The sequence below is a fragment of the Gambusia affinis genome, linkage group LG02 (assembly GCF_019740435.1).
Source record: "Gambusia affinis linkage group LG02, SWU_Gaff_1.0, whole genome shotgun sequence".
In the NCBI taxonomy this organism is placed as follows: domain Eukaryota; kingdom Metazoa; phylum Chordata; class Actinopteri; order Cyprinodontiformes; family Poeciliidae; genus Gambusia; species Gambusia affinis.
In genome coordinates, this window is record NC_057869.1 from 11,262,312 (window position 1) to 11,289,778 (window position 27,467).

The window sequence follows — 27,467 nt, forward strand, 5'->3', positions numbered from 1 at the left end:
TTTGACATATTCTCTCCTCTTTATGTGTTTGGCCCTCCTCATTTTCATTTTCCCTTATTGTTTCAGCATTGTCCTCCATTTCAACACACTCCATCTGTGTGTCAATATTTTATTTAAATTGTTCAAAACGGAATAGCCTACAGTATTAAAACTAATTGTGGACCCCTTAAAGACTTGAACTCTAAATGCAGGAAACTTAACATAGTAGAATAAGCACAAAGTCTGACAAATTAGAGCATGTGGCCAGTTTACTAATAATAAAACAGTCCAAGGTTGTATCTAGCTTTCCTTAAGTTAATCTGAGGTTGTGACTGCAGGAAGAAAACATAAAAGGAGAGGAGGTTTTAGAAACCTGGGCAAAGGCTGGATTGGGTGAAACACACTGACATGGTTAGATTTGCTTACGGTAAGGTGTGTCTCTGTGTGTGAGTGACCTAGCCAGTGTCATTGTGGGCTAATTGCTGTAATAGAATCATATTAGCCACTGGAACAGCCTCCTCAGTGCAAAGTTATAAATTAATTAGCACCATGATATTATCACATGCATTATCATTAAGCAGCTGAGTTTTGCATCCATTTATAGGTGCATACCCACACACAAAAGTGCATACAAAGCACTTGCATGTTTTTGCATGTAGCTACACATTTACATGAGCACTAGTGCATCTTCTTACATTGCATTGCATGCACACTCCCACTCACACACACAATTGTAAGCATTTAGGATGCATTAAATTACAGTTCTGTCCTTCTGTCATTCAGTTGTGCAGAATTAATTTCCCTCCAGCAAACACAGATATGAATGCACATTAACAGACCAACAAACACATCTATATTCACACTAACTCTCAAGCATATGGAGTACCTATCAGATACTTAAACATGCCACTACTTGAGCCAGGGTCATAATATCAGCCACGCTGCCTGTCAGACTTAGACAGGAATGTCTGGTGGCTTTTCTGCAATGCTAAATCTCCCATGTGCAGGCACAAAAATATAACCGTTCAAGGAATAGTGAAGCTGCTTGGATTAATTGTGTCAGATAGTTACAATATCTACTTATTATGAATAACTTTGCCACTGGAAGTACAGAACTACGATACTAAATGTATCAGTTCTCAGCAGTCCTCACAGAATGTTAACAATATTACATTAAGATTTATGAAAGCTCTGGTTATTTGGATAAAGAAAAAGGGCAACATTTTAAAATGCCTCAAGAAAAAATGTCTTGGTTGTAGCCAGACTTTGCCATGTAAAATAATTTAAACGGTGGTAGATCAGTATGAATGAGAAGAAGGCAAACAAGTAATCTCTTCAAAAACAGATTCTGTATGGTATGATGATTCTCATACAGACTGAAAAAAGAAATTATTTTGCAAAATTTATCAACGGGTAAGTTGTTTTCCAATCAGAATAGTTGTTTGATATTGTATGGTCCTTAGCAAATTATCCTAATGCATTTATTTTTAAAAATGCAGTAAAGTTCTTTTTAGTCTCAAAACAGGTAGCTAATAAAAGTAATTGTTTAACATAATGACTTTTTTTTTTTTTTTAAAGGTTTAAATTTTAACTTTCAAATTTGCACACTCTTTGTTTTATCTGAGAAATATCTGCAATTTTATGTCATACTAGCTAAAAAATCTGTTTGAGCAATCCTACTACCGGTATGTCTCTTATTTTCTCCACTTTTTTGTACTTTTTTATCTGTTTCACTAGAAAGTTTTGTTACTTTTTACAAAAGTAAAAGATGTAAAATAAGAAATAGGGTTAAAAAATAAAGAGAAAAATCTAGATGAAATGGGGTAATATGAGGAACAGAAGAAGAAAGAGGAAAAGAAGAAAAGAGTGGACTAATGACAGAACAGAGGGAGAGAGAGAGACCCATGCTCCTTCCTTCCTTTTTATCATTCCATTAAAGTTTTATATCCATCTTTTTAATGTAATTTGGTCCCTATGAATTCCTGTCGCTGCAGAACAGACAGACGGCTCCTGTGAACATAAACTCTAGCCGTGTTGGACAGCTCCCTTTCCTCTGTCTACTCCCATGTTCACACCAGCTAAGTGATCTAAGAGTGTGTGTCTGTGTGTGTAAATGTGCGCCTGTGCACGCACTGGAAGAGAGGTGCGTATTTCAGAGTGCTACGAAGAATATGAATAAAGAGTAAGAATAAAGCACCACTTGAACAAAATGATCCCAGCAAAGCTGTCTTAGAAAGTGAACGTGTGAGTGTATGTGTGTGTAAGAACATTAAATAACATTAAAAACATGAAAGAATAATCCCTCATCACCCAAACTAAACCGTAGCATGGTGAGATAGAGGAGCAGTACAGGTGAAGCTACAGAGACGAGGTTAGAGGTAACGGCAGAGCACAAAGAATTCATGTTATTTAATTAATTACTGACTACATTAATAAAACATTCCCCTGTCTTTTTTCTTTGTATTTTAGTCAGTTATTCCCAGAGGTATAATGTATTTAAAAATCATAACCCTAAATTTTTACCCATTTAAAGAAGTGTGAATGTAATTAGTATATGTTTAAATATTTGAATTAAAACATACTCACCACTCCTAATATTTTCAGGGATTCTTTAAAAAAATTGCTTCAGAAACAAGTACTTTTTTATGATGATGGCATCATGTATTTGTCTTTTCTGTTTAACACATTTTAAATATCACAAATGAGCAGAGATCACTTAAGCAACATCAAGAAAAGCACACCAGGAAAGTGCATCATGATTTTCATTTGTGACTGCATCATATCATTTTTTTTCCTTTGTCTAATGTTGTAGGTGATTTTATCTGTCTGGTCCTTAAAGGGATAGTTCAGTGTAAGTAGGCAAAGGTTGATGAGCATAACCCTTCTTGTTGCAGCTCATTGGAGGCTGTGATTGCCATTGAGTTGTTTGCGCTCATCTCTTTTGCTTGGGCTTAAAACATAAAGTACATTTCTCTCTGTTTTTATGAATTGTAGGTTTAAGCTGATGATAATGACAATTTTATTTGTTGGTTGACCTGGATTTCAGAACTTTTTTAAAGTGGTCATAGGTGCTTTACCTTCATCTGAGGCTGTGGAGAAAAAAAACATGATTGGTTGAGTATATTGTCCGCTTGCATTCTCCTCTTTTTTAATCTTCCTCTTCTGTGTCTTTCTAAAATCCTTCCTCCTTATTTCACAAACTATCTATATTGCCTTTAGAACCTTAAGCTGTATTAGACTCTATCTCAGGGGTTATTTCCTGTTGTTTTCAACCGCATAGTCTTATCTCACCTTTAAAACCTTACCATCTCTTTTTTGTATTATTTGCCATATAATATAATACTTTATTGTTATTATTATTTGAGGCTTATTTATAGATATTTAACTACACTTAAATAAATATGTACATATTATTGAAAAGTTCATTAATTCAATTCATAAAGTGGAACGCATTTTAAACAATAATTAAGCACAGACGGATAAAAAACAAATGTTAATCCAAAAGTGAAAAGTATGTTTCTAAATATTTGCTTAGATTGGTGTTTTCAAAAGTTACTTTCAATACTGATAAATGGTGTTAATTGGAACACATATTCTATTTATTAAAAGTTCTAATGGGACCCACAAATGTTGTTAGGACAATAATGAGAAATCAGATCATTTGGATACATTTACCTCTTTACTGAATAAACACAAAAATTATGTTTAAAATAGACTGAATTGAGTAAAGTTTTGTATTTAAGTGTAGTAGATAAATGGTGTCTAAATTTAAAAGTTGACTTAAGGAGTAATAACACTTAACACTAGATAAGTGTTAGTAGGTAATATGTGGTAGTAACACTTACCATCTAGTTTAAGTAGAACAAGTGTAGCTTTAAAATTTAAATAATAAATAACTGAGAAAATAAGAACTGAAAGTAAAAATTATTGCTTATTCTAATGTCAATGTTGTAATATACTTGGTAGAAAAGCCTTTTTATGACATGCAGCAAACTTTGAACAACCTTCAACATGTTTTTTCTTCAGAAGTGGAGTCTTGTGCATTGAGTGTGCATAGAGGCCATGCTGTTTAATGTGAAACTTATCTCTTTATGACAGAACTATAAACTTTAACAAAGGACTTTGTAACATTAAGATCAATTAGGAGTAAATAATCTGATGAAAGAACACTTTAAAATTTTAGGAGATGATGTAGAGTTTGAAATTCTACATCCATAAATTTCTAAAACATTACACATTTTTAGAAATGGGTGCTAATGGATCTCTTAAAATGATTAACAAGATGAGTGCTTTTTGGATATATAATTTTTCTGACTAAGCATCTTTGCATTCACAAGGTAATCAGGTAATGTTGGTCACCACTTATGTAGATAATCTAGGAAAAACAAACCACTTCCTTGTTTTAGTTCTAAAAGCCACACCTTGCTTTTTTCTTCTTTCTGCGCTTTGTTTAGGTCAAAAGGTTGTACATATTGAATTAAATAGATCATCCTAAATCATTAGTGCCTGTGAAGGATATTAAGGAAGTTGATTCATTGACATTTTTAACTATTAAGGTAGTGGTAGTTACTTAAAGGCTCATGTGAGGCTCATATAGTCGGGATATGCCAGCTTATGACCTTGGTCATACCTCATCCTCTTTCTGACCGCCTCTTCAGAGAATCCTAAAGCCGCAGTGACTTTAAATAATCTGCAGCAAAGTAAAGATATGAAATGCAATGTAAATTCCTCCCGTATTACTTGTCACGTTTTGACACCTTGTTGTAAGTATCTTGATAACAGTAAAGCTCAGCATTTGTTCTCATTATGACTCCTAGGAGCCTTGAATCACCTTCAAAAGCCCAGTCACCCCCTCACACACAAAACACACACACATGATTGTGACCCTGTGTGGGGCTAAAAATAATACCCTTCTTCTTTTTTCTCACATGGACATGCATAGATATACACACTGAACATACGTAGACTGTTAAATACACACATGTATGTGTGCACAAGAATGAACGAGAAGATACGCTTACAAATACACACCTACACTCACACATTCTCCCTCACCTCCTCCCCTCTCCAAGCCCTTGTCAGTTGATTGTGTTATTACTATGCTAACCAAATCCTTATAAATGTGATTTAAGGCTTGGCGGCCCAGCAATCCTGTTTTAGCCTTCTGCTACTGTGTTTTTTTATTTTTTTTTGGGGGGGAGGGGTTTACTAGACAGAGGAGGAGTAAAGGTGGGTGGTGTAGATGCATGGATGAGAGGAAAGGAGTAGAAAAAGGAGACAAGAAGGCAAGAAGACTAGAGAGATTCAAAAAGCTTAAGAATGTATGGGACATTTGGGCATTATAGGATGATGGATAAAAAAAACAAAGGAGGTGAGAAGGAGAGTATAGCAAGTCCCAAAAATTAGACGGATCTAATGCAATCCAAAACTTGCTTCCTTCTTTCCAGAAACCAGTAAAGCATTAGCATCCACCTTCCACTCCACCTCTCCTAGCTTCTCCCCTTCAAAAAAAAAAAAGCATCAAGTGCATCTTAAATGAACATTTCAATTGAAAAACTTAACAGCCCTTCAAATTGCAGAATTTTACACGCGTCAGTAAAGCCTAAATAACACTCAACACTTGGAGAGAAAGGAGAGGGTGAGGAGGCAGGAGAGAGGGAGGGAACAGTGGAAGGATAGGGGCAAAAAACGAGGGCCATTTTGAGTGGTGGATGGGAACTGGATCAAGGTGACTTAAATCAATGATGTTTTAAAATTGCTTAGGATTTTCTGTTAGTCTCCTCAGTTTTTTGCATGTCTGTAAGGAATCTTAATTAGACCATGCTACAAAAACTTTCCTAAATAAATGCATTGTCTGATTAAACATTCAACGTACAGTCAGGAACTCGATCATCCACAACAATATGCAAGCATGCAGGGAAGCACTCTGGCATGGACATGCAGAGAAAGGGAGATGGGCTACTTGGTTATTCGTTGGGTTCAGTGGACCTTTGGTGGTAATTGAATCAGTGTGAGTGCTGAGTAGAGCTAGCATAAAAACCTGTTAACCTAAAAGGTCAGCTTCCTGCATTGTTTATGTAGTTGGAGACCAGAGAGAGGGAGAAAGAGAGACCCGATACAAAGTGCAAATGGGAGACAGAGAACAGGATAAAATGGGAGAAGTGGCAAGAGGAGGACAAAGGATGATTGTATAAGAAAGAGAGCCTGAAATAAACAAAATGTTTTATCTTAAATGTTACATGTGTGTGTAGGTGTGATGTGGTTATGGTAAAGCTTCTGAAATATTGCTAATATATGACTTGTAAGCAAACACAGTTCTACCAAACTGATCATTTTATCACAAAATCTAACCTCAGAAAATAACAAAATTAAACGTGTTTTAATTTTAAACTTCTTAATGTTCCTGTTAAAATTATGTGTCTTGTTTCTTGCATGTTTTATGTGGTATAATTGTTGTTACTGTTGGTTCTAGTGAGTGCTTGAAGCATGTGTCTTGACATTACACATTAAAGTTACCTTCTTGACATTTTCTGCATTCAAAATACAAGTTACACATGTTTATTTTTAAGTGGAATTAAAACAGGGACTTAATGTGTTATTAATAGTGTTGCGTGTTTGGAACTTCAAATCTCAAGGCATTATTAGTACCTTAGTCTGTTGGTACTTGGTGCCATGAATCAATTGATAATGTAGCAAAAGTGCACAGTATTTACTGTCCAGTTGCAGAGATGCAGCCGTGCACATAGACATGTCTGCCATGCACGTATGCCTAATCTCAAATGAATTTATGCTCTTATACAATTGCTAATCTCATTTCACTCAATTCCTTTCTGCCTATCCCTCACAAACACACACACATATCACCATCTGGGAAAGCCGTTAGCGGTTAGCGGTAGCACTTAGCGGCGCAGCATGCTCCCTCAGTCCGCTCAGTCACCTTGATCTGCTTGCCCTTCACACAGCACCATTACTGCTATACTGCATCTCTGTGGGTGTGGGCATGTGAGTTAATGTGTGAGTTAGGAATAGTGTGTGTCGCTGTGTATGTCCATTATAGAGCAGTACAGTGGGATGTAAATGCCAGGGGAGGAGGAGGATGTGGGATTACCTTCAAACAGGTTTCCATGAAGAGAAATTTCCTTTCCTGGTCTCATGTTAATTTTTACCCTGGCATAGTCATGTGATAGCCATGTGACTTTTTGTCCATGGGTTTCTCTGCCTCTTTCTAAAAGGATTATTTTCTTTTTAACTTAGAAGACTTCAAGCCACAGTCTCACTCACTGAAAATGGCATAAGCAGCATAGGACGGTTACTGGTGTTAACGTGCAGCGAAGGTTTCTACATTTCTTGCCCTACAGTTGAAATACAAAACCAGAGAAACTGAGTGACCAGAGTTTTCTTTAGTTCTATAAAGCTGCTTCTGGATATTGCTGGTCAGCTGGCCTAAAGATGGTTACTATTTTTTTCCTGCATGCTTACAAGAATGACAAATTATGCTAATTGTGGAAACGAAAGCAGCACCACCCCAGGTTTGCTGCTTTTAAAACCACAGCTGTCAAACTACGTGCTTCATGTCTTTTAAGGACCAACGAACAGATAACCCAGATTATCAGCTGATCTCATCTTATTGTACTTGGAGTGTTACAATATATACTGTGAGAGCAGAAGCCTATAAGTACAATATTATGCACATTAAGCAGAGATTATCACCATCACCTGGGGTTTATTCTCTTTAAGTCTATGTAATAAAATCAAAGTAACTTGAAATACATTTTATAGTTGACATTGTAGCTGTAATGATCAAAATATATATTGGCAGCAGTGAGAATAAGTTTTAATCAGATTTAGCTCCTTTCTTTAATGTGAAACATTGGTTCATGATTCGTCCCTCAAATCATTCTGAGCAGATAGTTTCACTAAGCAGGGTCGTCAATTAATTTTTTTACCATTCATGTAGAGCCAAATCAAAAACATAGACCCAAAATACCAAGTACTTTGTCAGCTCTAGCTATTCCCAGACCCTGATGTTCTTTATATTTTCAATTCTTCCATGTAATTGAAAATTGCTGGCCATACTGGCTAAACTTAATATTGTAAAAAAATAAATAAATCTTTTCAGCCACTAAAACCTGAATAATTTGATGGTTTTTTTGTGGCTGTCTTGATTGTGGATTAACAATATTTCTTGTAGTCTAGTCAATCCAGCCTCGAATTGTAACTACCAAAAACTTTAAATCCCACTTCTTTATTGCCTTCACGAAAGAAAGTGACAAAATGTGAATATTAATAGTAATCTCTTGAACATTGATTTCAATATGACTCTTTACCTTTTTGTGTTTTTTGTTTATGTTGCTATCTTATATTTAAACTCTTTTGAAATAAACCTGCTTTTCACTTTTCTCTCTTGCTTTTTTAAAATAATATTTTATTTTTTTCTGCAGGTCCAAGCCATGTAGCCTCACCGGCCATTATGGGACTTCAGTCGCGGAGTGCTTTAATTACCTGGGATCCTCCTGCGCAAACAAATGGCATCATTACAAATTATACACTATATCTGTACTCAGGTTCCATCACTTCTTCAGATCGTGACCCTGATGCAGTCCCCAGCACCAGATCGACCTACACCTCAAATTTGTCTTCTAAGCCAAGTGTCTTGGCCAACTTTGATGGAACTCGTCAACATTCAGATTTCAACTTCCTGACATTGTCAGATCCTAGCAGACCAAAAGGCTCAAGCCTCAACTCTACATTTTCTGCAGATTATGATAGCAAGTTGAGCACAACTAAAAAAAGTATACACAGTGTCATTTTCTCCACCTCAAGGCCTGGTACTGTTGAAAATAATCAAATGGACTCATCTAGTGAGAGCACTGAAAGTCGTGACCACAATATTGTCTTATTCAAACCGACTGAGCCCAAAATCAGCCGTGTAGAAACAAACCTCTCACTTTCAGCCCCAAATTCTACTTTGAGCAGCTTCAATCCTGATCATTTCATCACACAAGACCCATTCACCTTCTCCGGTTTTTTATCCGACACATCCAGATCTACTCCTCTGTCTGTCACTGTTCCTGGAAATACCACCAGTTACACTTTCCTCCATCTGCATCCCTACCAAATGTTCAGCCTCCAGGTACTAAAGGGATTCCTATAGAAGAGAGCACTGTGCTATCTAAAAGTCAAAACATAGCTGAAGATGTAATAAACATTTTTGTCTTCCTTTTTCATGTTGATTTTTCCAGTAACACATATTGAAATGTTTTCATAGTGGTAGAATAATCATGTACTATTGGACTTGATAATGTTACACATACATATTGTGTCCCAATATTAGAGAAAACTAGAACTACAGTTGAGGATAATTGTTAACTAACTTCTGATAGAAAGTATCATGTAAAAAGTTTAACACTGTGACATTACAGAGCCATTTTCCATCATCCAGGTGAAAGCATGCACCATCGTTGGTTGCTCATTGTCCGGGGAGTCTCAGTACTTCCAGACCCTCCCAGCTCCATCTGAAGGAGTTCCTGCACCTCACCTTTACTCTGACACGCCAACATCTGTTCTCTTGTCCTGGGGTGCCCCAGAAAGAAGCAATGGACCACTAGAACGGTAAGAAGCAGGCTCTTGGCTTTATTTATTATTTTGTGTGATTCTGAATTTTGTGTTTGCTGTAGCTGGGAGATTGAGCGCAGAGTTGCCGGAACAAAGCAAGCCTCCACAGTAGGCCACCTTCTGCCAGTTCCTCCCCCTCTTTCGTTCCTCGATTCCTCATCAGCTCTTAGTCCTTGGACGGCCTACCAATATCGACTTGTGCTCCACAATCAGGCTGGAAAGGCTACAGGTAAGACTTTAACAACTTTGTTATTGTTTTCAGTCTGAGATGTTTCATATTTACTCCTCCTTTATGTTTGAAACACTGTTTTTAAGCTGTATATTTTTATACATACAGGGCCTTGGGTCAGTGTCAAAACCAGACCTTCTCGTCCAGCTGGACTGAGTCCCCCAGGAGTAAAAGTTCTTGGATCAGAGTCGCTTCAAGTGAGGATTTTCTTACTTTCTTTCTTATTCTTTTTAAATGCCAACACACCCTCTTACCTAGGTATTTATGAACATACCTATTCATTGGATTGTAGTTTTATTTCAGTAAGAAAGTCACTGATACAGAACAGTTTTACCTCACAAGGAATTCCGTAGTTTTATATCCCTGAGTAATCTAGCAACTTTTACTGTGTTTATATTTACTTAAACCAAAGAAATAATAAAGTAGAGCTTCATTGAGAATCTCCTCAGTCACTGTTGGAGATTGACTGAGTAAAAAAGACAAAGCAATGTCACACAGATTCTTCTGTCTTTCCCTTTTTGGATTTAATGAGAGAGAGGAGCGTTCAACTCAAGGTCCCCTTCAGAAATGGGAGGGGCTGTGACCCTGTCTGTAGCAGCTTCCTTCCTGTCGGCCATTTTGAAGGAGTGACGGGAGTGGATTTCCACCAGTGGCTAATCTCTCATCAAGGCCTATCTTTGAAAGCTACTGGAACAATATTACATGCATCCACACACACACACACACACAAAAAGATGTACACACACTTGCACTCACAGCCCTACACTAATGCTAACTGCAGAAAAATGCTAATGCCTGTCATCCTTTCAGAACCGCCCCTGTCATTGCTGCAGCAGCTCAGCTTTAGGGGTCACAGGTCTGAGAAGAAAAGCGTTCCTTCCTGGTTGTTGCTAATTGGGCAGGCAGGAAGCCGCTTCCTGGTTATCAACTGACCTTGACAACACATCTTAGGATTTTGAATATCTTCCTAACAAATAATGTATACATGGTTTCTTCTTCTCTCCTAAAAAACAGACTTTGAGGGTATAAAGGAAAGGTCCATTGAAACCAGCAAAGATGAAAGTTAGACTTATACAGATTTAGAAAAACTAAAAGTATAATTAGAACTATCTATTAAAGTTATACATGGTGAAAAAAAGCTTGCAAATGTACAGGTTTTTAGTATTTAAACAAAATCCTCATAAAAGATAAGTAAAAAGTATGAAATGTATCCACCTAGTTTCATGTGTTTACATTATTTTTACTAACAAAAGGAGCTACATATCTTACATTTTTGAAAGTATTAAACATCTTTTCTTTGCTAAAATTGATAACAAAAAGGACCATTTGAATACTTTCACATTTCTTCAAGTTTTTGTGCTGAAGCAGTCCAAAGTCCTATAATGTAATGATCAGAAACATTCTGTAGTGCTACTTTATGAATTTAGAGCTAATAGGAACAGATTAAGAGTCCAGGCTGTTAAACCATTCTAATAATCAAGTGCATTCTTTCAAAGTAAAATACACGGAGCAGCTTGTCATCTGTCAAAGCACTCATGATATGTAGTTTACATTCTCATTTACACTTCTTATTAAATTAGATAAAGGTCTATAAACACTTTTCAAAAACAGAACAAAGTTACATTATTCTGTTTTTGCAGCCCTGGTTTAAGGCAGTAAGTTGTAGTTTGTGTTTGACATCATTTGCTAGGAATGTTTTTTGCTTCCTGTACGACTATTATTTTATACAAATCCTGCAGTGGGAGAAACTTATGAGGAATTCATAGAATTCTTGTGAGGTATGAATATAAAATGCCCTTTCCAATTTTTTCTTCTTTCCACCTGGAGTAAAAACACAATTTTCTCTGTTTTTGGAGAGTATGAATTGGCCTTAAAACTCTAATCTCAAACCACAAGTCTAAGTCAAATTTGAAGTCTTTTAGGCCTTAAATACAACTCAAATAAAATTTGCACTCTGGAGTCACCATCTTTGTGACATATGCATGTAATTTAAGCCATTTCAGAAACTTTAATGAACTGACAGCATCACGAACACCAAGGAACACACCTGACATGCCTGGGATAAAGTTTAGAGAGATTTTAAGCAGGGTAGGTTATGAAACAATAACTTTAGCTATGATTTAGCCGTTTAAAGTGAGACGTTAGGGTGCTCTTATTTATTGTACACCAGAAATAATTAATTAATTTTATGGCACATGTATAATGATTTAATCTCTAAATGTAGTTTAAATCTTTTCTCACAATATTGTTAGTATTTAAATTAATTAAGTTTGCAATATTGAAATGAATGATTTTGTTATAAAAATACATTGGTTTTCATAGTGTTTCAATAGAACAAAGGAATAAAATTTATCCCAACTTTGAGGTGTTTGGCTTTGGATGGAAATATTAACAATTTCACAAATTGATATTACAATTTATAATTGTTGTTCTCTAAATAAAATTGTAAATGTACCAACACACATTTCCCCAAAAGCTGTTCAAACTTCGTCAGTTCTTTCCTGCCTTGCATTTTTGCAAATAGCCACACACACACACCCACACCCCCCCACACACACACACACCACCACACACACACTGGACTGGCCTCAGCCCCAGTACTCTATGTCAGGGTCTCTTGTGTCTTCACCATCACCAGATTACATCAAGCTATTCAATCTGTAAATGACTTCCACCACAGAACACACTCAACACGCACTTTGGGAAATGAGCTACCTAACTCAAAATGACCCTCCCCAGTTATGGTGTTTGTACGCCTTTGAGTGTGTGAATGTTTTTCTGTAGTCGGGAAGGTATTTCTCATGTGTATGCATCTGAGTGCGTGTCTCCTGTATCACCTCTCGGTGTCACTTGTTAAAATATCAAGGTTGCATGATAAATAATTAGTCTTGACATTCATTCATAATATTCTCATCGACATTGACCACTTAATCACCGGCACTTGTATTAATAAGCTGTTTACTAAGTCATTTCTTGACAGTGTGTTTCCCTAAGTGTGTGTATGTGTCTGAGTATGCATAATATCTAAACTTTGTTGCTACTCATCTCAGTATCAATGCATTAATCCAGTTATCACAGTGAAAAATACTTTTAAGTGTGTAAAAAGCTGATTGTTTTTGTGAGTAGCATCTGTTGCATGTGTGTTCTATCATTTATGTCTAGCGTTTACCTTTGTCCTATCTTTAAAACGCTGACAGACTGAACTGATTCCAAATCAGACACAGCACTTAGCTTTTGTTTTTGCATGCAGCAATTCCATTACGAGCAGCTTTCATTATTTTAGCCTGGTGCCTGTGTGTGAGAGAGAGGGTGCCTGTTGGTGTGTGCCCTGTTTAAATGTGATGAAAGAAACCTTCTACTTAAGTCAAAGTCAAGTTATGTTTTCCTACAAGACTACTAAGGACACACAGTGACCATCCTAATAGAGTTTTCACTACTGCAAAGGTTGCTGGTTCCACCTTAATCTGACAAAACGATGCATTCAGAATCCAATATACAGATTTTCTTACACTTAATTATACGTACATAGAGGTTATATATGTTATAACTAGTAAAGAATAAATATGTAAACCAAATGAATGTTTTTTTTTTTAATAAAAGCATTAGTATTTAAATAATAATCAATTGGAAACATTGAGGATTTGTTTGCTTTGCAAAAATATTTTTAAAATGATCAAACTCTAGATGTTACAACCTCAAGTTCTTCATTACATTTTCCTGCAGTTTTACTATAAACTGATGTGAAAAGGGAAAGTTACAATATTAAAAAAAAATTTTTACAACTAAAAATCTGTAGTATCTTTTACTCGGGTACCCCTAAATAAAACCAAGCATTTAGGGGTTAATTAGTAAAGTTAACCTGTATGTAATTTATTATAGGTATAAATTCAACTGTTCTGTGAAGGCCTCACATTTATTAAAAAACATCAGCAAACAAACAGCATCATAAATTAGAGAACCAACCCAGCTTTCTGTGATAACTCTAGAGGAGCTGCAGATATCCAGTACTCTGGTGGGATGAAGTTTAAATAGTTGTTATCCATACACACTACAAATGTGACTGTGATGTTTGCCCAGGTTGTGTTGGAGACAACGCAATAACATCAAAGAAGGTGTTTTCACTAAATTAGACTAAAATTAAACTAAAAAATTTTCCAAATTCAATGATGAATGGGCAAACCTGAAAGACATGTCTCAAAAAACCTCTAAAAAGTGTTGTCTTTGGTGATGAATATACATTAGCATCACAATTTGCTGAATTCTATCCTTTTTAATAACAATTTCCCTTTTCTTTCACTTAAAAATTATGTGATACTTTATGTCTGCTGTTTAAAATCCCAAAAAAGTAGATATACGTTTGTGGTTGTACTATGACAATATCTAAAAGTGTTCCATTGCAAGTTTTCAAGGCACTGTAGAAAAGATTTAATGACTTTTTCCCTGCCAATGGATTTGCATGTTATATTTTAACAAAAGCTGACATTTCAAAATTCTCAAATGTTTGTTTCAGGTCACATGGTCGCCTCCTTTGATCCCCAATGGAGAGATTCGTGGATATGAAATCCGTCTCCCGGAACCCCGGATCTTTTATAACACCAGCAATTCCTTGGAGTTCAATGTCACTGTAACAGACCTTGTGCCGTACACAAATTACAGCATTACTGTGCTGGCATGTTCAAATGGTGGAGGGTATGTTGGTGGATGCACAGAAAGTCTTCCATCTCCTGCCTCCACATTACCTACAACACCTGAAGACCTGGCACCTCTTTCAGTCGTGCCCATCAGTGAATCTTTTCTGGCAATTTCCTGGCAACCACCAAGTCGGCCAAATGGACCAAATATCAGGTAAAATTTATGTCTGTAATAATTAAATTTACAGACTGATATCATATTTACTGATATCATGATGTGGATTTTGAAAGGCACGTTTTGGAGATGTTCAGTTGCTGCTGAAAAACTCCACGCAAAAAAGGAATAAACACATTAACAAGTCGCTAACAAAAGTACCCTGCTAATGAGCTAAGTGTTGCTCATTCATAATCGGTGTTTGCACAGCACTAATGCACATTCGGGTCCACTTTGTTCACGTCCTGTTTGACTCTGCCTGCGATTAGGCCTAAAATAAAGGTCCATTTTCTTAGCAGGTGATTAAAATGCATGAGGCTCGCTCGCTCTCTCTGTTCTGCGCTGCTCAGCTCTGTATGTTTGTCTAAGTGGGTTGGTTAAAAGGCGGCGTTAAGCCCTTCTCTTCTGATTACAGCAGAAATTAGCATCACTGTAGGGAGAGGAAAACACAAAACCCGCAGAAAAACAGCGACTGGAGAGGCGTTGGGAGGGATGAGATACAGCAGAGGCAATGAATGGAGATGATGAAAAACAACACAAGAGGAGGAAATGAGTGATAAGAGTCAGCTAAAATTCAGTGTGGAAGTTTGAGTGTGTGCATGTCTGAACGGCGCACTGTGTACAGTCTTTGTGTGTTGATGGATTCCTCAACATCAAACTGTGTGTGTTTGTTTTTCTTTTATTCAAATCTTCCCCCTCAGATACAAGTTGCTCAGACGTAAAACCCACCAGCCCCTGGCCGTCGCCATGGTCCCCACGTTAGCAGCCACTTCCCCACCCCCCTCCGAAGATCTCCATCGCTGGTTCCGTGTTTACTCCGGCACCAAATTGTTCTATGAAGATAAAGGCCTAAGCAGGTGAGATTACTGGAATGAGCTCTAGAGCAAATGGCAGCGCTGCAACAAACAGTGTGTGCAGAGCCGATCGGAGAGTGACTGCTGATGCCGATCTTTTAATACCGCTCAAAGGTACATTAAGCAAATATCCCAAAGAATTAAATTGTTTTTGTTTCACACAGTGTCCCTTAATCTCAGTCCACCACTTGGTTGCGTTTTTTTTTCTTTTATCCTTTGTGAACTGCTCTGGATCTTCTATGTATCTTAGGTACCTTTTTCAAAATCACCTGACCAACGTGCAGTTGTGTAAGCTCATCCCATGCACAGGGGGACAAAAGGAATTTTTAAAAGTAAAATCTCACTTAAGTTTTTATTATTTAGTTAAAGATGGAAAAAATTGCAACTAATTTTACATGAAATTAAGTATTTTTTTCTCTTCATCCATCTTCACTTCTCTTTAACCCCTAATTATAATCCAGTTCAACCAGTTGCTTTCAGAAACAAACTAGTTAATACATGGACAAAGCTTTAAAAACGGTGAGAACCTAAAAATCTTTTTTGTATTTTTTTTCCACTTGTACTGACCCTGGTTCTACTATAGGTTAATTCCTGTTAAAGGGGAGTTTTCATTCCCACTGTTGCCACATGCAGGCTCATGAAGAGGTATTGCTGCAAAGCTAATTACTCAGTCCACTAAACTGTTTGCAGCCTCATGTTTTTCCTGAAGGAAAGGGAGAGTTCTGCTGCAAAGTCAATCACTTAATGCAGATTATTTATTTTTTTTCTGTAAAAAGCCATGAGACGACATTTGTTGTGAATCAGCCTCACATAAATTCACTGAGTTGAACTGAATTCAAACTGAAAGACTAACTTCACTTGAAGACAAACTTATTGTGACAGTTGGGGCATTAATCAAAAGAATCATTTTGTCTCTTCACAGATTCACCGGTTACCAGTACCAGCTTGTGGTTCATAATGACGTGGGTTACTCTTCAGGAAATATTGTTACTGCAGTGACCATGGCAGGGGTTCCCCTCAAGCCTCCTACTTTGTCTGCTCATGCTATCAATCACACAGCTGTACAAGTCAACTGGAATAAACCTTGTAAGATTACCCTCTCTGTTCATAACGCACTTCCTCAAACACATGCCTTTACACATCAGCTCATCAACACATCTTAAATGATCGAACAAAAGCACAGATTTATTAGTAAGTTTGTCTTTAGGTTTTGCAAGGACATCGCTGGACACAATATACGAACTTAACATTATTCCCTATGTAAGACTTATAGAATCAAGTTTAAGCAGTAACACAAAACTGTTGACATAAGTAATGACAAAGACGTGAAAGAGACTTTTTCTGGCTTACACATCATCTTGAACTCCTTTGTCAACTTGAACAGCATGATACATACTCCATGATTTGTTGCTTAATCACTGCTTGTTGGTAGCAAATGGTACATAATCTGGCTGTAAATTATGGGCCAATCTATAATTATTACAACAATTCTATTTTGAGCCAATCTAGCTTTTTATTGGATGCCTCAATAAATGTCAAAACGTAGATGCTGTAAAATATAAAACAGTCTCCAGGTTCTGTGAACTACAGCATGACAAAAATAAGTTAACTATGGTATTTATTATTGGTGCACTTAAATATAGAAGGCTCAAAAATTCAAAGCGTTGTGAATTTTAGGTACGCGACGACTAACCTGGAAATGAACACAATTAAAACACACAACACACAGGCAGACACACACAACCTCTGAAGATTGGAGTTAGGTGCTGCTCCACACTTTTTTTGTGAAAAGTTTAGGAAACAAAAAAAAACATTTATTCATAAAGCGTTTGCCTGAAAAATGCATACTGATGAATTATTATTGTCAGCATCATTATTTGGTTTTACATTAGTTGTGGCGGCCCAGTTTTTGTTGTTTTTTCCATTCAAATGAAGGTCAAAAACATATGCAGTAATTTCCAAAGTAAAAGTTTGGATTTAATCCCAGTTTGAATATAAACTTAAATTAGCAAGTGCTCATGGAACATAAGATGCATTGAAACTTGCATGTGAATTGTTGAACTAAAATTATGGTGTCCTTCATTTAACTCTGCTTTTATGTCTAGTGTTTTGATACAAACACTTTCACAGTAAGATGTTATAAGAAAATTATAGAGAACGGCATAGAACAGTGAGAGGGAATTTTTAGCTGATCCCCCAACTTTATTATTATCTTTCAGCTCTTCAAGACCTGCAGGGAGAGGTGGAATCATTTTTTCTCACAGTAACATCTTCCGAGACTGGTCCAGTGATGGCTTATGGTCCTGATGTCACGTCGACTGTAATAGGAGACCTTTGGCCCAGCACCACATACCTGATATCACTACAGGTGTTCAATGGTGCACACAATACAACTAAATCAGTGGTTTATGTCACCACTGCTGATGGAGGTAGGAGAAAATAAGAGCATGAAGAAATATTGCCTGATTTAAAAAGTTCAACAACCCTCTATTTTAACATGATTAATATCCGCTGGTGCTGGTGTAATCACAACATTTTATTTGTGTACATACAATAATGAATCATTACATCCATGAGAGGTGTTCGGGTTAACATGCATTTCTCTGCTACATTGTGTTTCACAGGGGATGTTAAACACATCATGTAGTGAGGCATGAAATCAATACAAAGTGTGTGAGAGGCTGATTCGAGGTGTTGTAAATTGCTTGTTGGCACCATGGACAAACACACACAAACTGCACTCATGCTATCTGTACAAGCAAACCATATTCTACATTTTAAACTGGATGAAAATGTCTTTTTCAGCACCACAGAAATTCTTTCATAATGAAAAAAGATTCTGATTAACTCTTCAGTCTTTATAAAAGATATTTTACTCTCAAATTGAGCCATTTTTGCAGTTTTAGATGTATGACTTTGTTTATAAAGTTTATAAAATGACTTATTCGGGATGTAAAATCAAGAACTTTGACAAATAATATTGAGTTGAATAAGAATCAAATATATAAATTATTGGATATATTGATATTTTCCAAAAAAGCTTGCAAAACGTATTAAATGGTTATGCGTACTTTTCGTTTCTCTTAATTGCTTATCCCACTCTGCTACATTTGCCTCCATATAATCGTAAATCTTGAGCCACTTTCTGCACCGTTATATTTATGTCTTCACTTCCCTCTCAGTGACTCTGGACAGACATCGCTTTTTCTCTACACCCCTCCCAGTTCCTTTCCTGTCGAGGTGTATCATATGTCACAGGCCTCCTTCTTTCTCTCTAATCTGAGCCGTATAATAAAAAGTGCATTAAAAACATTAGAAAATCATTAGGTGCTAAAGGCAAAGCATGGCTCGTTTAACTGAGAGGGCTACTGAGGTAATTTCATTATTTTATAGCTATGAGTGTGCACACACACATACACCTAAGAGGCCTAATATATTTTAACTAATGTTGCTCAACCCTACCAACCATCCTAACGTGGCCTGCAATCTACAGGGCAATGCTAACATCAGAGCTAATTGGCAAGAAAAATACAGGTGTGTAGAGAAGGAAGCTCAGCGATCAGCATTGCACAGATAATGCCATTCTGCAGTAAATGAAATTTAGGGCAGGAAAAGAATTGAGTTACCTTCTCATAGTCTTCTCCATTTTTACTTAAAATAATACAAGAGTCTGTGCGATTACTCTTTTCAGGCCCTCACAGATCATTTACCTCATTTATTTGAGCTCCTCTCTCTGTTTTTTTTTCTTTCCTTACAGCTTCATTTCTGAACATCATTTCACATAAAATAGCTTCTTTTCACCTCAGAGTAAAATGTTATTCATTCTCTAAAGTTACTGAATGGTGAAGTATAAGGTGCAGCTCCTTGCAAAAAAATATTAATACCAAACTGATGAAAGTTTTTCAAAATATTTTACAAAGAAAAATTAGTGACATGCACTTATAAGAGTAAATACTTTGTTGAACCACTTTTAGACTGGATGGTCTTTTTGGATCTCTTCCACTTTTACAAATGTAGAAACTACAATTTTTGTCCACTTTTGAAGTCTTGCTACAGCTTCACTATCGGATTCAGGACTGGACTTGTACTGGACTGTTCTGACTTAATGAATATAGATCTTGACCATCCCATATTAACTTCAGCCCCAGTCGAAAGCCTTTTACTACTTCTGACAAGTTTTCATCTAGTATTGTACTGCAGTTAGCTGCATCCATCTTCTCTGACCTGCTTTCCTCTTGGTGGAAAAATATTATAAAATAAAATCATTCAACACCATGATGCAGTCACCACCATGTATGCCCAATGCCATGGTGTCTTTAGTGTGATAAGCATTGCGTACTGTTAGTTTCCCGCCACAAACAGCATTCTGCACATAGGCAAGAGAGTTGATTTTTGGTCTCATCTGAATAAGCCACCTTCTTCTACATGTTTAATGTGTCCCCATTCTGTAGATGTGCCCTGTTTTGGGAAGTGCACAACTAAAGATCATATTTTCAAGAAATTCTCCCTCCGAAGTCTCAACTCTTTACAGATCCTTTCTTCTCTTATAAATATCGTCTTTATCTAACTTGTCAGTTCAGGCGGACTGTCGTGTTTTGGTAGGTTTGTTGTTGTACCATACTCCAGAACAGTGCCCTGTGAGATGTTCAAAACTGTTTTGCACTTAGTTTAACTTACACAACTTTGAAGGCAGTTGGTTGCATTTGATTTTTTTTTTTTTTTTTTTTTTTTTTAGGTAAATAGGGCAAATAGGGCAGAAATCTAATGCAGGCCTCACTTTTAAGATTTTGACTTTTTCTCTCTCACAACTTTGTGCCATTGTGCTTTTCTATCACACATCCCAATAAAGTACATTGTAGTTTATGGATGTACAAAAAAAAGTTAAATGGGTATTAATGTTTTTATTACACCCTGTAGAATCGGTGAATCCTTCTTCTTTCACTGGTGTATCTGCTGGTTTAGACCAGAACTGCTGGATGTATTGATTCTACAGATTCTACCAGATCATTTTTGGAATAATCACCTTTTATTTTGTCTCATGTTTTTTTTTTTTTTTTCATTGAATTGCTTTTTTTATGTGTCCCTCTTATGCCTCTCTCAGAGCCAGAAGGGATGTCTGCTCCTGAAGTGGTTCCAGTAAACAGCAGCACTGCACGTGTCCTCTGGTTCCCTCCTCATCGACCCAACGGAGCAGTTACTGGTTACGGCATCTACGTTGATGATCGTCTTCATGGCAGTGTAGACAACAGCTCCGGTTCATACCTTCTGGGGGACCTGCTGCCTTTTACAGTCTACAATATACAAGTATTAAATCAAATGCAATATAAAATAGAAAATTTCAGCAGTATAACTTTTATGTCATCTAATATAATGTGTATTTCAGGTGGAGGTGTGCACAGTGTATGCATGTACTCGGAGTAATATTACCAGAACAACCACAGTAGAAGATCTGCCAGCTGATCTGCCCAGCCCACACGCACAAGTGGTCAGTCCCAGGTAATACAGGAGTTCACTATGAGTATTGTTGCCGTTTTCCTCTTAAACTTGAGCTCTACTTTACTTTATGCCAGCAATTCACCTTTATTATTTCTGGTTATTGTGTGAAAATTTTTATTACTACTTAGTGAGTACAATTTGATGGATATAATGATAAGAGTGTTGGTGTGAAGTGTGTTTTGTTTTATTTGTTGGCCCAATAGTACAAAATACTTTATGGCTTTTATTTTGCAACTTTCTGTCATTAGGAATATATTTAAGAATTCTGCTAATAATTTGGCATTCAAAGTAAAAATGTAAGGAAGATTTACTTTACAAAAGAAATAAAGTTCTGGACATATTTAATAATATTTTTGTCTATCAATCAGGATTATTTAACTTTGATTTTGAGCAATTTCACACTAAAAAGTTTTTCAGTCTGTCAATTCTGTGCCAATATTCACTGCAAATTGAGCTAAATTTCCCCTTTTTGTACTCCTGTTATCCTTGAAATCAACACATTGTCATCTTATCATGATGTGGAATTGGCTTTACTTAATCTTCAACTAACAATATAATATAAATGTCATTAAAAAGAACACTAAATGTCATGTATAATGCTTTACATCAAGTGAAAGAAAACATTTCTTCATGCAGATTTTTTTAGGTTAGGGTTTCAGGATGCCCAAGATGCTCTGCAGGTTGTAACCGTGTGTTAGAACACAGATCATTTTCCCTGCTAAAATGTCAGCGTTAAAAAAGGAAGAAAATCAATACTGTAAAGTGTATGAAGATGCATACACCTTGGTACTGTAGCTCAACTTTGTCAGACATTAACCATGCATGAATGCATTCATGTTTGAAAGTGTGTGTGTGACTGCATCTGTACATTTGTGAAAATGGAGTGTGAAGGAGACACTTACTCCTGCCTATCACTTTCACTTTGTTTTTGCTTCCCTCCACCTCTCTTCTTACAGAGTGGTGAGATTAGATTGGTCCCATCCGGGCAGACCCAGTGGGATCATGCTGGGCTACGAGGTTTTAAGACGAACCATTAGATCATGCACCGATAGGTCAACAGGGGTAACACCGTCCTCTGACAGTGCCGGTGGTTTAAGGTTTAAATGTTCCTATCTGCAGTGTCCTGTGGGTCACAGCGTGTGTGGGACGTCTTGCTTTCATCCTGAAACACAGGTATATGATTTTTTTTTTTTTTTTATATCTTCTGCTATTACATTTAAGTTATTATTTCAAATACACTGTAAGGATATGCTGACCACAGTAAAAATATAATTAAAATGCAAATAAATACAGATGTAACACAGGTCTAAAGGTTTTTCTTCTTGATGCAGTGTATTTCCTTAATACAGAGCAACAGACAGTATTTTATTTCCATATGCTAATATGATGAACAAATAAATGCTTTGAAAGTGTAGATTTTTCTATATTGATCTTCAAAAATAAACTTTCCCCTCTTATATATGCACTTGTGTGTTAAGCAGATATGCTGCAATGGATTACTACACACAAGAAAGTCGCATCATCATTGCTGTGATGAGCTTTATTTTGGTTGGGATGATTCCTCCCACCCTGTTTGCTGCAATGGCAAACTTGTCCCATCTCAGCCTAATCATCAGTGTTGTGGAAGATACTATGTTCCTGTAAAAACCAGTATGTCCTCTTACTTTCTTTGTTTGCACCAACATCTGATTAATTATCTTCCACTTGGTTTGAGTCTAGTCTTCTCAATGCTGCTCAAGTCTTTCCTTCATCTGTCCTTGTCTTTCTAGATGAATACTGCTGTCCTGACCACTTGCAGGGCCGGGTCTCTGTGGGGCCCGGTGACAGCTGCTGTGGGGGGGTTCCTTATTCCATGACAGGCGGCCAGCTTTGCTGCAGTGGGAGACTGCATGATGGCTACGGGGTCCAATGCTGTGGAGGCAAAATCGTAGATGATGTCTTGGTTTGCTGTGATGATACTGTACATGCATATAAACCAGGTGCGTGGAGGAGAAAACCACACATGTAGTCCTATAGAAGCAGCAAAAGTTGCAAAATGGGTTGGGATTCCACTGAATATACAATGACTTAGACTTTTCCCACAAAAAGTTTGCTAGTAAAGTGCTGTACTCAAAAGACAGTTTGTTTAGAAAACTAGTTACTCTGATGCAAAAAAGAGGCTTTGTCAGGGTCAAATTCCTGGTGGTATCTTTGTGTTTATGAGAGTGAGTGGATGAGAGAATTAGGAAGAAGATGACAAACGATAGAAGAGAGGATAAGAATGGGTTGAGAGATAGACACATGGTGCAGGAACGTGGGGTCGTTTCCCTGTCCTCCTCTCCCGCAGTGTCCCAAAGCACCCAGATACCACGGCACAGATGGGACTGTGCGTGTGTCTATGTGTCGGTGTCAACGTACGTGTGTGTCATTAGACATCTTTGTCATGGCAGATGATGATGAAACGCGCTCAGGATGGCACCATTGAGGGCACTGCCAAGCACACAGCAGGAGAAATACACACTCATTCTTTGTCTCACACACACTCATTGTCACACACATACACATATTAAACACACAGTCACACACACACACTCGAAGTCAACAGGGTGCCCTCGGCAGGGTTTGCCTTGTGTTGAATGCCAGATAAAGACACGTGGACTCTATTCATCACCTATAAACAATGGCCCCATATGGGCAGGCTTATAGTATCCCATTAGCCTATCAACCATACACATACACAAATACGAGCACACACAAGATCTCTGCTTCATCAATTTACTTATCACAAAATAAATGCATGATTAGACAAACTCTACAAGATTTCCTTTTTTTACTTCTTGTCTGTTACTAGATTTTCCTATTTAGTCTTGATAAACTGTAGATAAAACACTATCCTGCAGAATCTTCCAGTTTTGTCTTTTTTCTAGACAAAGTTACAATCCTTTGACCTCTTCAGTTGATTAATAATGTTGTTTTTTTGTTCTTCTCCTGAACCACATCTTCTTTTCTTTCTTGTAACTGAGCCGTCTCTATGGTCATCCTTCACTTGAAAAGGCCTCCCAAGCAGTTCATATTCTCCCCTCCATGTCAACTTTTTCTTCTTCCTCTTTTACTTATTTTTCCATCTCATTTTTATCTTTGATGTCACCTTTGGTTTTGTCCAATTAATCAGTCTGTTCTTTGCTTGGTCTCTTACTCTTTCTTTCTTCTTCCATATTATCTTCTTTCTTGTCACCCTCCCTCCTTCTCATTCACTCATCAGTCATTAGCGTTAGCTTCCCTATTGAGAGCATATGGTATGATGGATCGTAGAGCTAGGAGTGCTAGCAAGGCTAAGGGCCATTTGCCGGGTGCTCTGCACAGTCGGGGAGCACTGCGGCTAGCTATGCAACCTCAACCCAACTCATCGGTTTCCAAAGAGTCACACACACATCATGCATGCAGCCACGCTACAGCGGGATAGTTTATTTAACCTTGGCATCACTTGCACTCATCTGAAGATAATTTGTTTTACTTTTATGATAAAGTAAGATTTTTAAATCTGAGTTGGTGCAAAGTTGAGAAGAAAACCTGCACAAACAGAATTCATTGAAATATTTACACTGTGCAAAACAAAATACAAATTTAATTGCAAACACGAAACAGAAGATTCAAGAAAACGCTAAAGAGAACTAGCGCTAGCTAGTAAAAAATTAAAATACCAGGATAAAGGAGGGTTAAAGTCAGTAGGGGTGAGAGCTGGAAAGAACAGAATAATTGTGAAGAGGTAGATGGAGCAGATTAAAGGAGGAGTGAAGGGTATCCCATTGTGCCCAGCTGATAGACTAGGTTAGGCTGATGTGATTATGGGGTCCCTGAAGTGCGATCTATCACACATTACCGTCCACACTGTCAACAACCATACACACACACTGCAGGGGAACAGCAATGCCAGGAGACAGCTGTCTGGCAACAGATACGCATACCGGCTTGTGCGCACATGTGCACACGTACACAAACACGCCAGTATTCATATCAACACAAAACCACAGTTAAATATAAACACACACACACACTTGTAGGGAAACATGTATGTGGAAACCTTCACGCTTCCAGGGTAACAAATTTAAGCTGAGTTTTATTGAGTTTCATCTTTATCTTAATTTTTTTTAAATCTAACTTTGAGATTTGCGATTTCTGGTATCGAGTCTCCTGATATCTTTTGAGTTTGTGCCCATTTAAGAGGAGTTGATTTTTTTTGCTGTCAAAATAACCTTGAAAATAGTCCTACATGTTCTTCTTCTATGGTTTGAAAATCCATCTGCAGAACTAAAATGTTGAAATCAAAGTTCATAAACCTTCAGGTTATCTTCTCTCGTTATGAGGTGTTTTAATATGGTAATCTCTATGACTATCTCTCAGAGAGTATCTTACTTTAATACAACATTGGAACCAGCATCTTCATATAGCGTAGCAGCATATACTCTAAATAAAGGCAAAATGATGGCTCGTTAACAGGCCTCTGCAGAATATTCAAACGCTGAGGATGCAGTAACTACCACCAGAGAGAGAACTAAAACCTGGAGGATACTGGCCCTTGAGGGTCATCATTGGACACCCTGTCTGTAAAATCCCCATTTGCACTAACTTTGAACTTGATAAAACACATCAACACCATCAAAGCATATTGCTTGCCAAATCACTCTTTCTGGAAACTTCACACTGGATCTAATTCAACCTGCATTCTTTGCCACTCCATTCGTCCTCCAGACAGGAATGCAAAATATACTTTTATTGGAAAAGAAGACTTTGAACCACCAATCATCCTCTCTTTTTCTCAGTAGCCCAGATGAGAAATTTTAAAATTTCTCAGATGGGCCAGCTGTTAGTAGCTTAACAGCTGGCCCATCACAGTTGTAGCCCATGTCTTCGTTATATCTGTGTCTGATAGTTCTGGAAGTACCAACTAAAGAACTAGTTGGTAGTTCTTGACTCTCCCCTAAATTTTGGAATGGCCTTTCCTTCAAAATCCTCTCAAGTCTGTGGTTTTCTCTGTTGCTTGTTCACCACAGTTTAAAGCCTAATATATGGGAAAAAAAACAACAACTACTATACGTTTTATTTGATTTTGTGAATAGTTCAGATGCACTTCATAAAATAATCACTATACAACAAAAAATACTCTGTTCATGACTACAACAAAACAAGGCTAGAATCACTGCTTCTCCTACCTGTAAGTGGTTATAATGTTGTAGCTGATTAATGAAACTGATCAGTAACACTAACCTAACTTTACTGTTGCACACTTTTTTTTTGTTTCTGGTGTGTTTTTGAGATGTGCTCTAATCCTTCCCTCCGTCTCTCCAGTTGTTACACAATCACACAACGTCTCTGTGCTAAATCCCTTCCTTTCAAATCTGCTTGTTTGTTCAAACAGCATTCGATTTCCCTTTCAAGTATATTAAACACTGTTTGTCTTCGAAGAGTGCCATTTTTCTCGCAGTACTTCCTGCTATGCTGCAAGTTCAGTACCAACTTATAATCTTATTTAATTCTTTTTTCTTTAGAGTCTTAGTTAGTGTATAAAATGTGCGACTAAGACTTTAGTGAGATTAGATGGTGTTTAAAGAAACTTGTGGGAAGCCTCCGGCCTCCCATTGTGTCCCAACTCTCTCCCACTTCACTGTGCGCTTCACTAATCATTTCCCCTTTACACTTTTTCTTTCTAGCGTCCAGGTCTTAACTCTGCCCTTCAACCTCACTACCCCCATTTCTCACTGTGGGTGCTACCACAAATGCTCACCCCACCTCACTTTTTTTTCCCTGAAAGTGAGTAAATCTTAAAATTGTGAGCATTTCTTTAACTCCTTCTCTTACTTACTCCCTCCCTCTGTCCCAGCCCAGCAGGCCCTATCCAAACGTTCAAGGACAAATCTGAATATCCCTTTTCACCGTTTAAGTGTTAAAAGCCTGGCGGTGCCGGGGTGTTATCTTAACGCGCCTTGCCGTGCCATCATCAGAGCGCGTGATGAAAATGGCTGTGATGATGCTAAAAGAAAAAAAGAGGAGGGGGAGGAAAAAGTAATAATCAAATATGTTTTTCAAGGGCACAGTGACCATTTGCTGGAGGGAAATTATCCCAGTAGTTAAGCTAGCTCATTCAGAGACTGGCTGCGTAGTGAGAGGGAAAGCATTTGCTTGTATGTGAGTGCAAGTGTGCAGAGACTTCTTATTTAAACTTCCTCTATTCAACACTTTTTATGTAATTCTCTGTGTTCCTACGTGTCTGAGTGTATCTGCAGTTTAGATGGATTGTCACTGGTTCTTTGCTTAATTTCTCTGTAGGTTTTCCTCAGTTTCCCAGTGTGTAAATATCTGTATGAATGTCTTATCATTGCCAAAAGCCTCTCATCATTGATGGGTTAGAAAATGGCCAACACCAGTGCATTCCAAACAGCAGCGTCTGGCTGCTTTATAAGACAAAGTGCTCC

General features: G+C 37.4%; 1 protein-coding gene across 4 annotated transcripts in view; it reads left to right on the top strand.

Annotated features, from left to right (window-relative positions):
- ush2a (Usher syndrome 2A (autosomal recessive, mild)) overlaps positions 1 to 27,467 on the top strand; it is a 198,440-nt gene that overhangs the window by 106,127 nt on the left and 64,846 nt on the right. For all 4 annotated transcript variants that reach the window (XR_006368583.1, XM_044095875.1, XM_044095889.1 and 1 more), the window contains 13 exons: positions 8,421 to 9,112; positions 9,422 to 9,591; positions 9,657 to 9,823; positions 9,932 to 10,020; positions 14,334 to 14,668; positions 15,370 to 15,525; positions 16,445 to 16,608; positions 17,742 to 17,951; positions 20,624 to 20,826; positions 20,906 to 21,018; positions 21,975 to 22,191; positions 22,500 to 22,668; positions 22,788 to 22,997. Coding sequence is in view for 3 of the 4 variants with exons in the window: in XM_044095875.1 (XP_043951810.1) it covers positions 8,421 to 9,112; positions 9,422 to 9,591; positions 9,657 to 9,823; positions 9,932 to 10,020; positions 14,334 to 14,668; positions 15,370 to 15,525; positions 16,445 to 16,608; positions 17,742 to 17,951; positions 20,624 to 20,826; positions 20,906 to 21,018; positions 21,975 to 22,191; positions 22,500 to 22,668; positions 22,788 to 22,997 (2,895 nt within the window). In the remaining variant the exon portion in view is untranslated. The remainder of the gene's footprint in view (positions 1 to 8,420; positions 9,113 to 9,421; positions 9,592 to 9,656; positions 9,824 to 9,931; positions 10,021 to 14,333; positions 14,669 to 15,369; positions 15,526 to 16,444; positions 16,609 to 17,741; positions 17,952 to 20,623; positions 20,827 to 20,905; positions 21,019 to 21,974; positions 22,192 to 22,499; positions 22,669 to 22,787; positions 22,998 to 27,467) is intronic.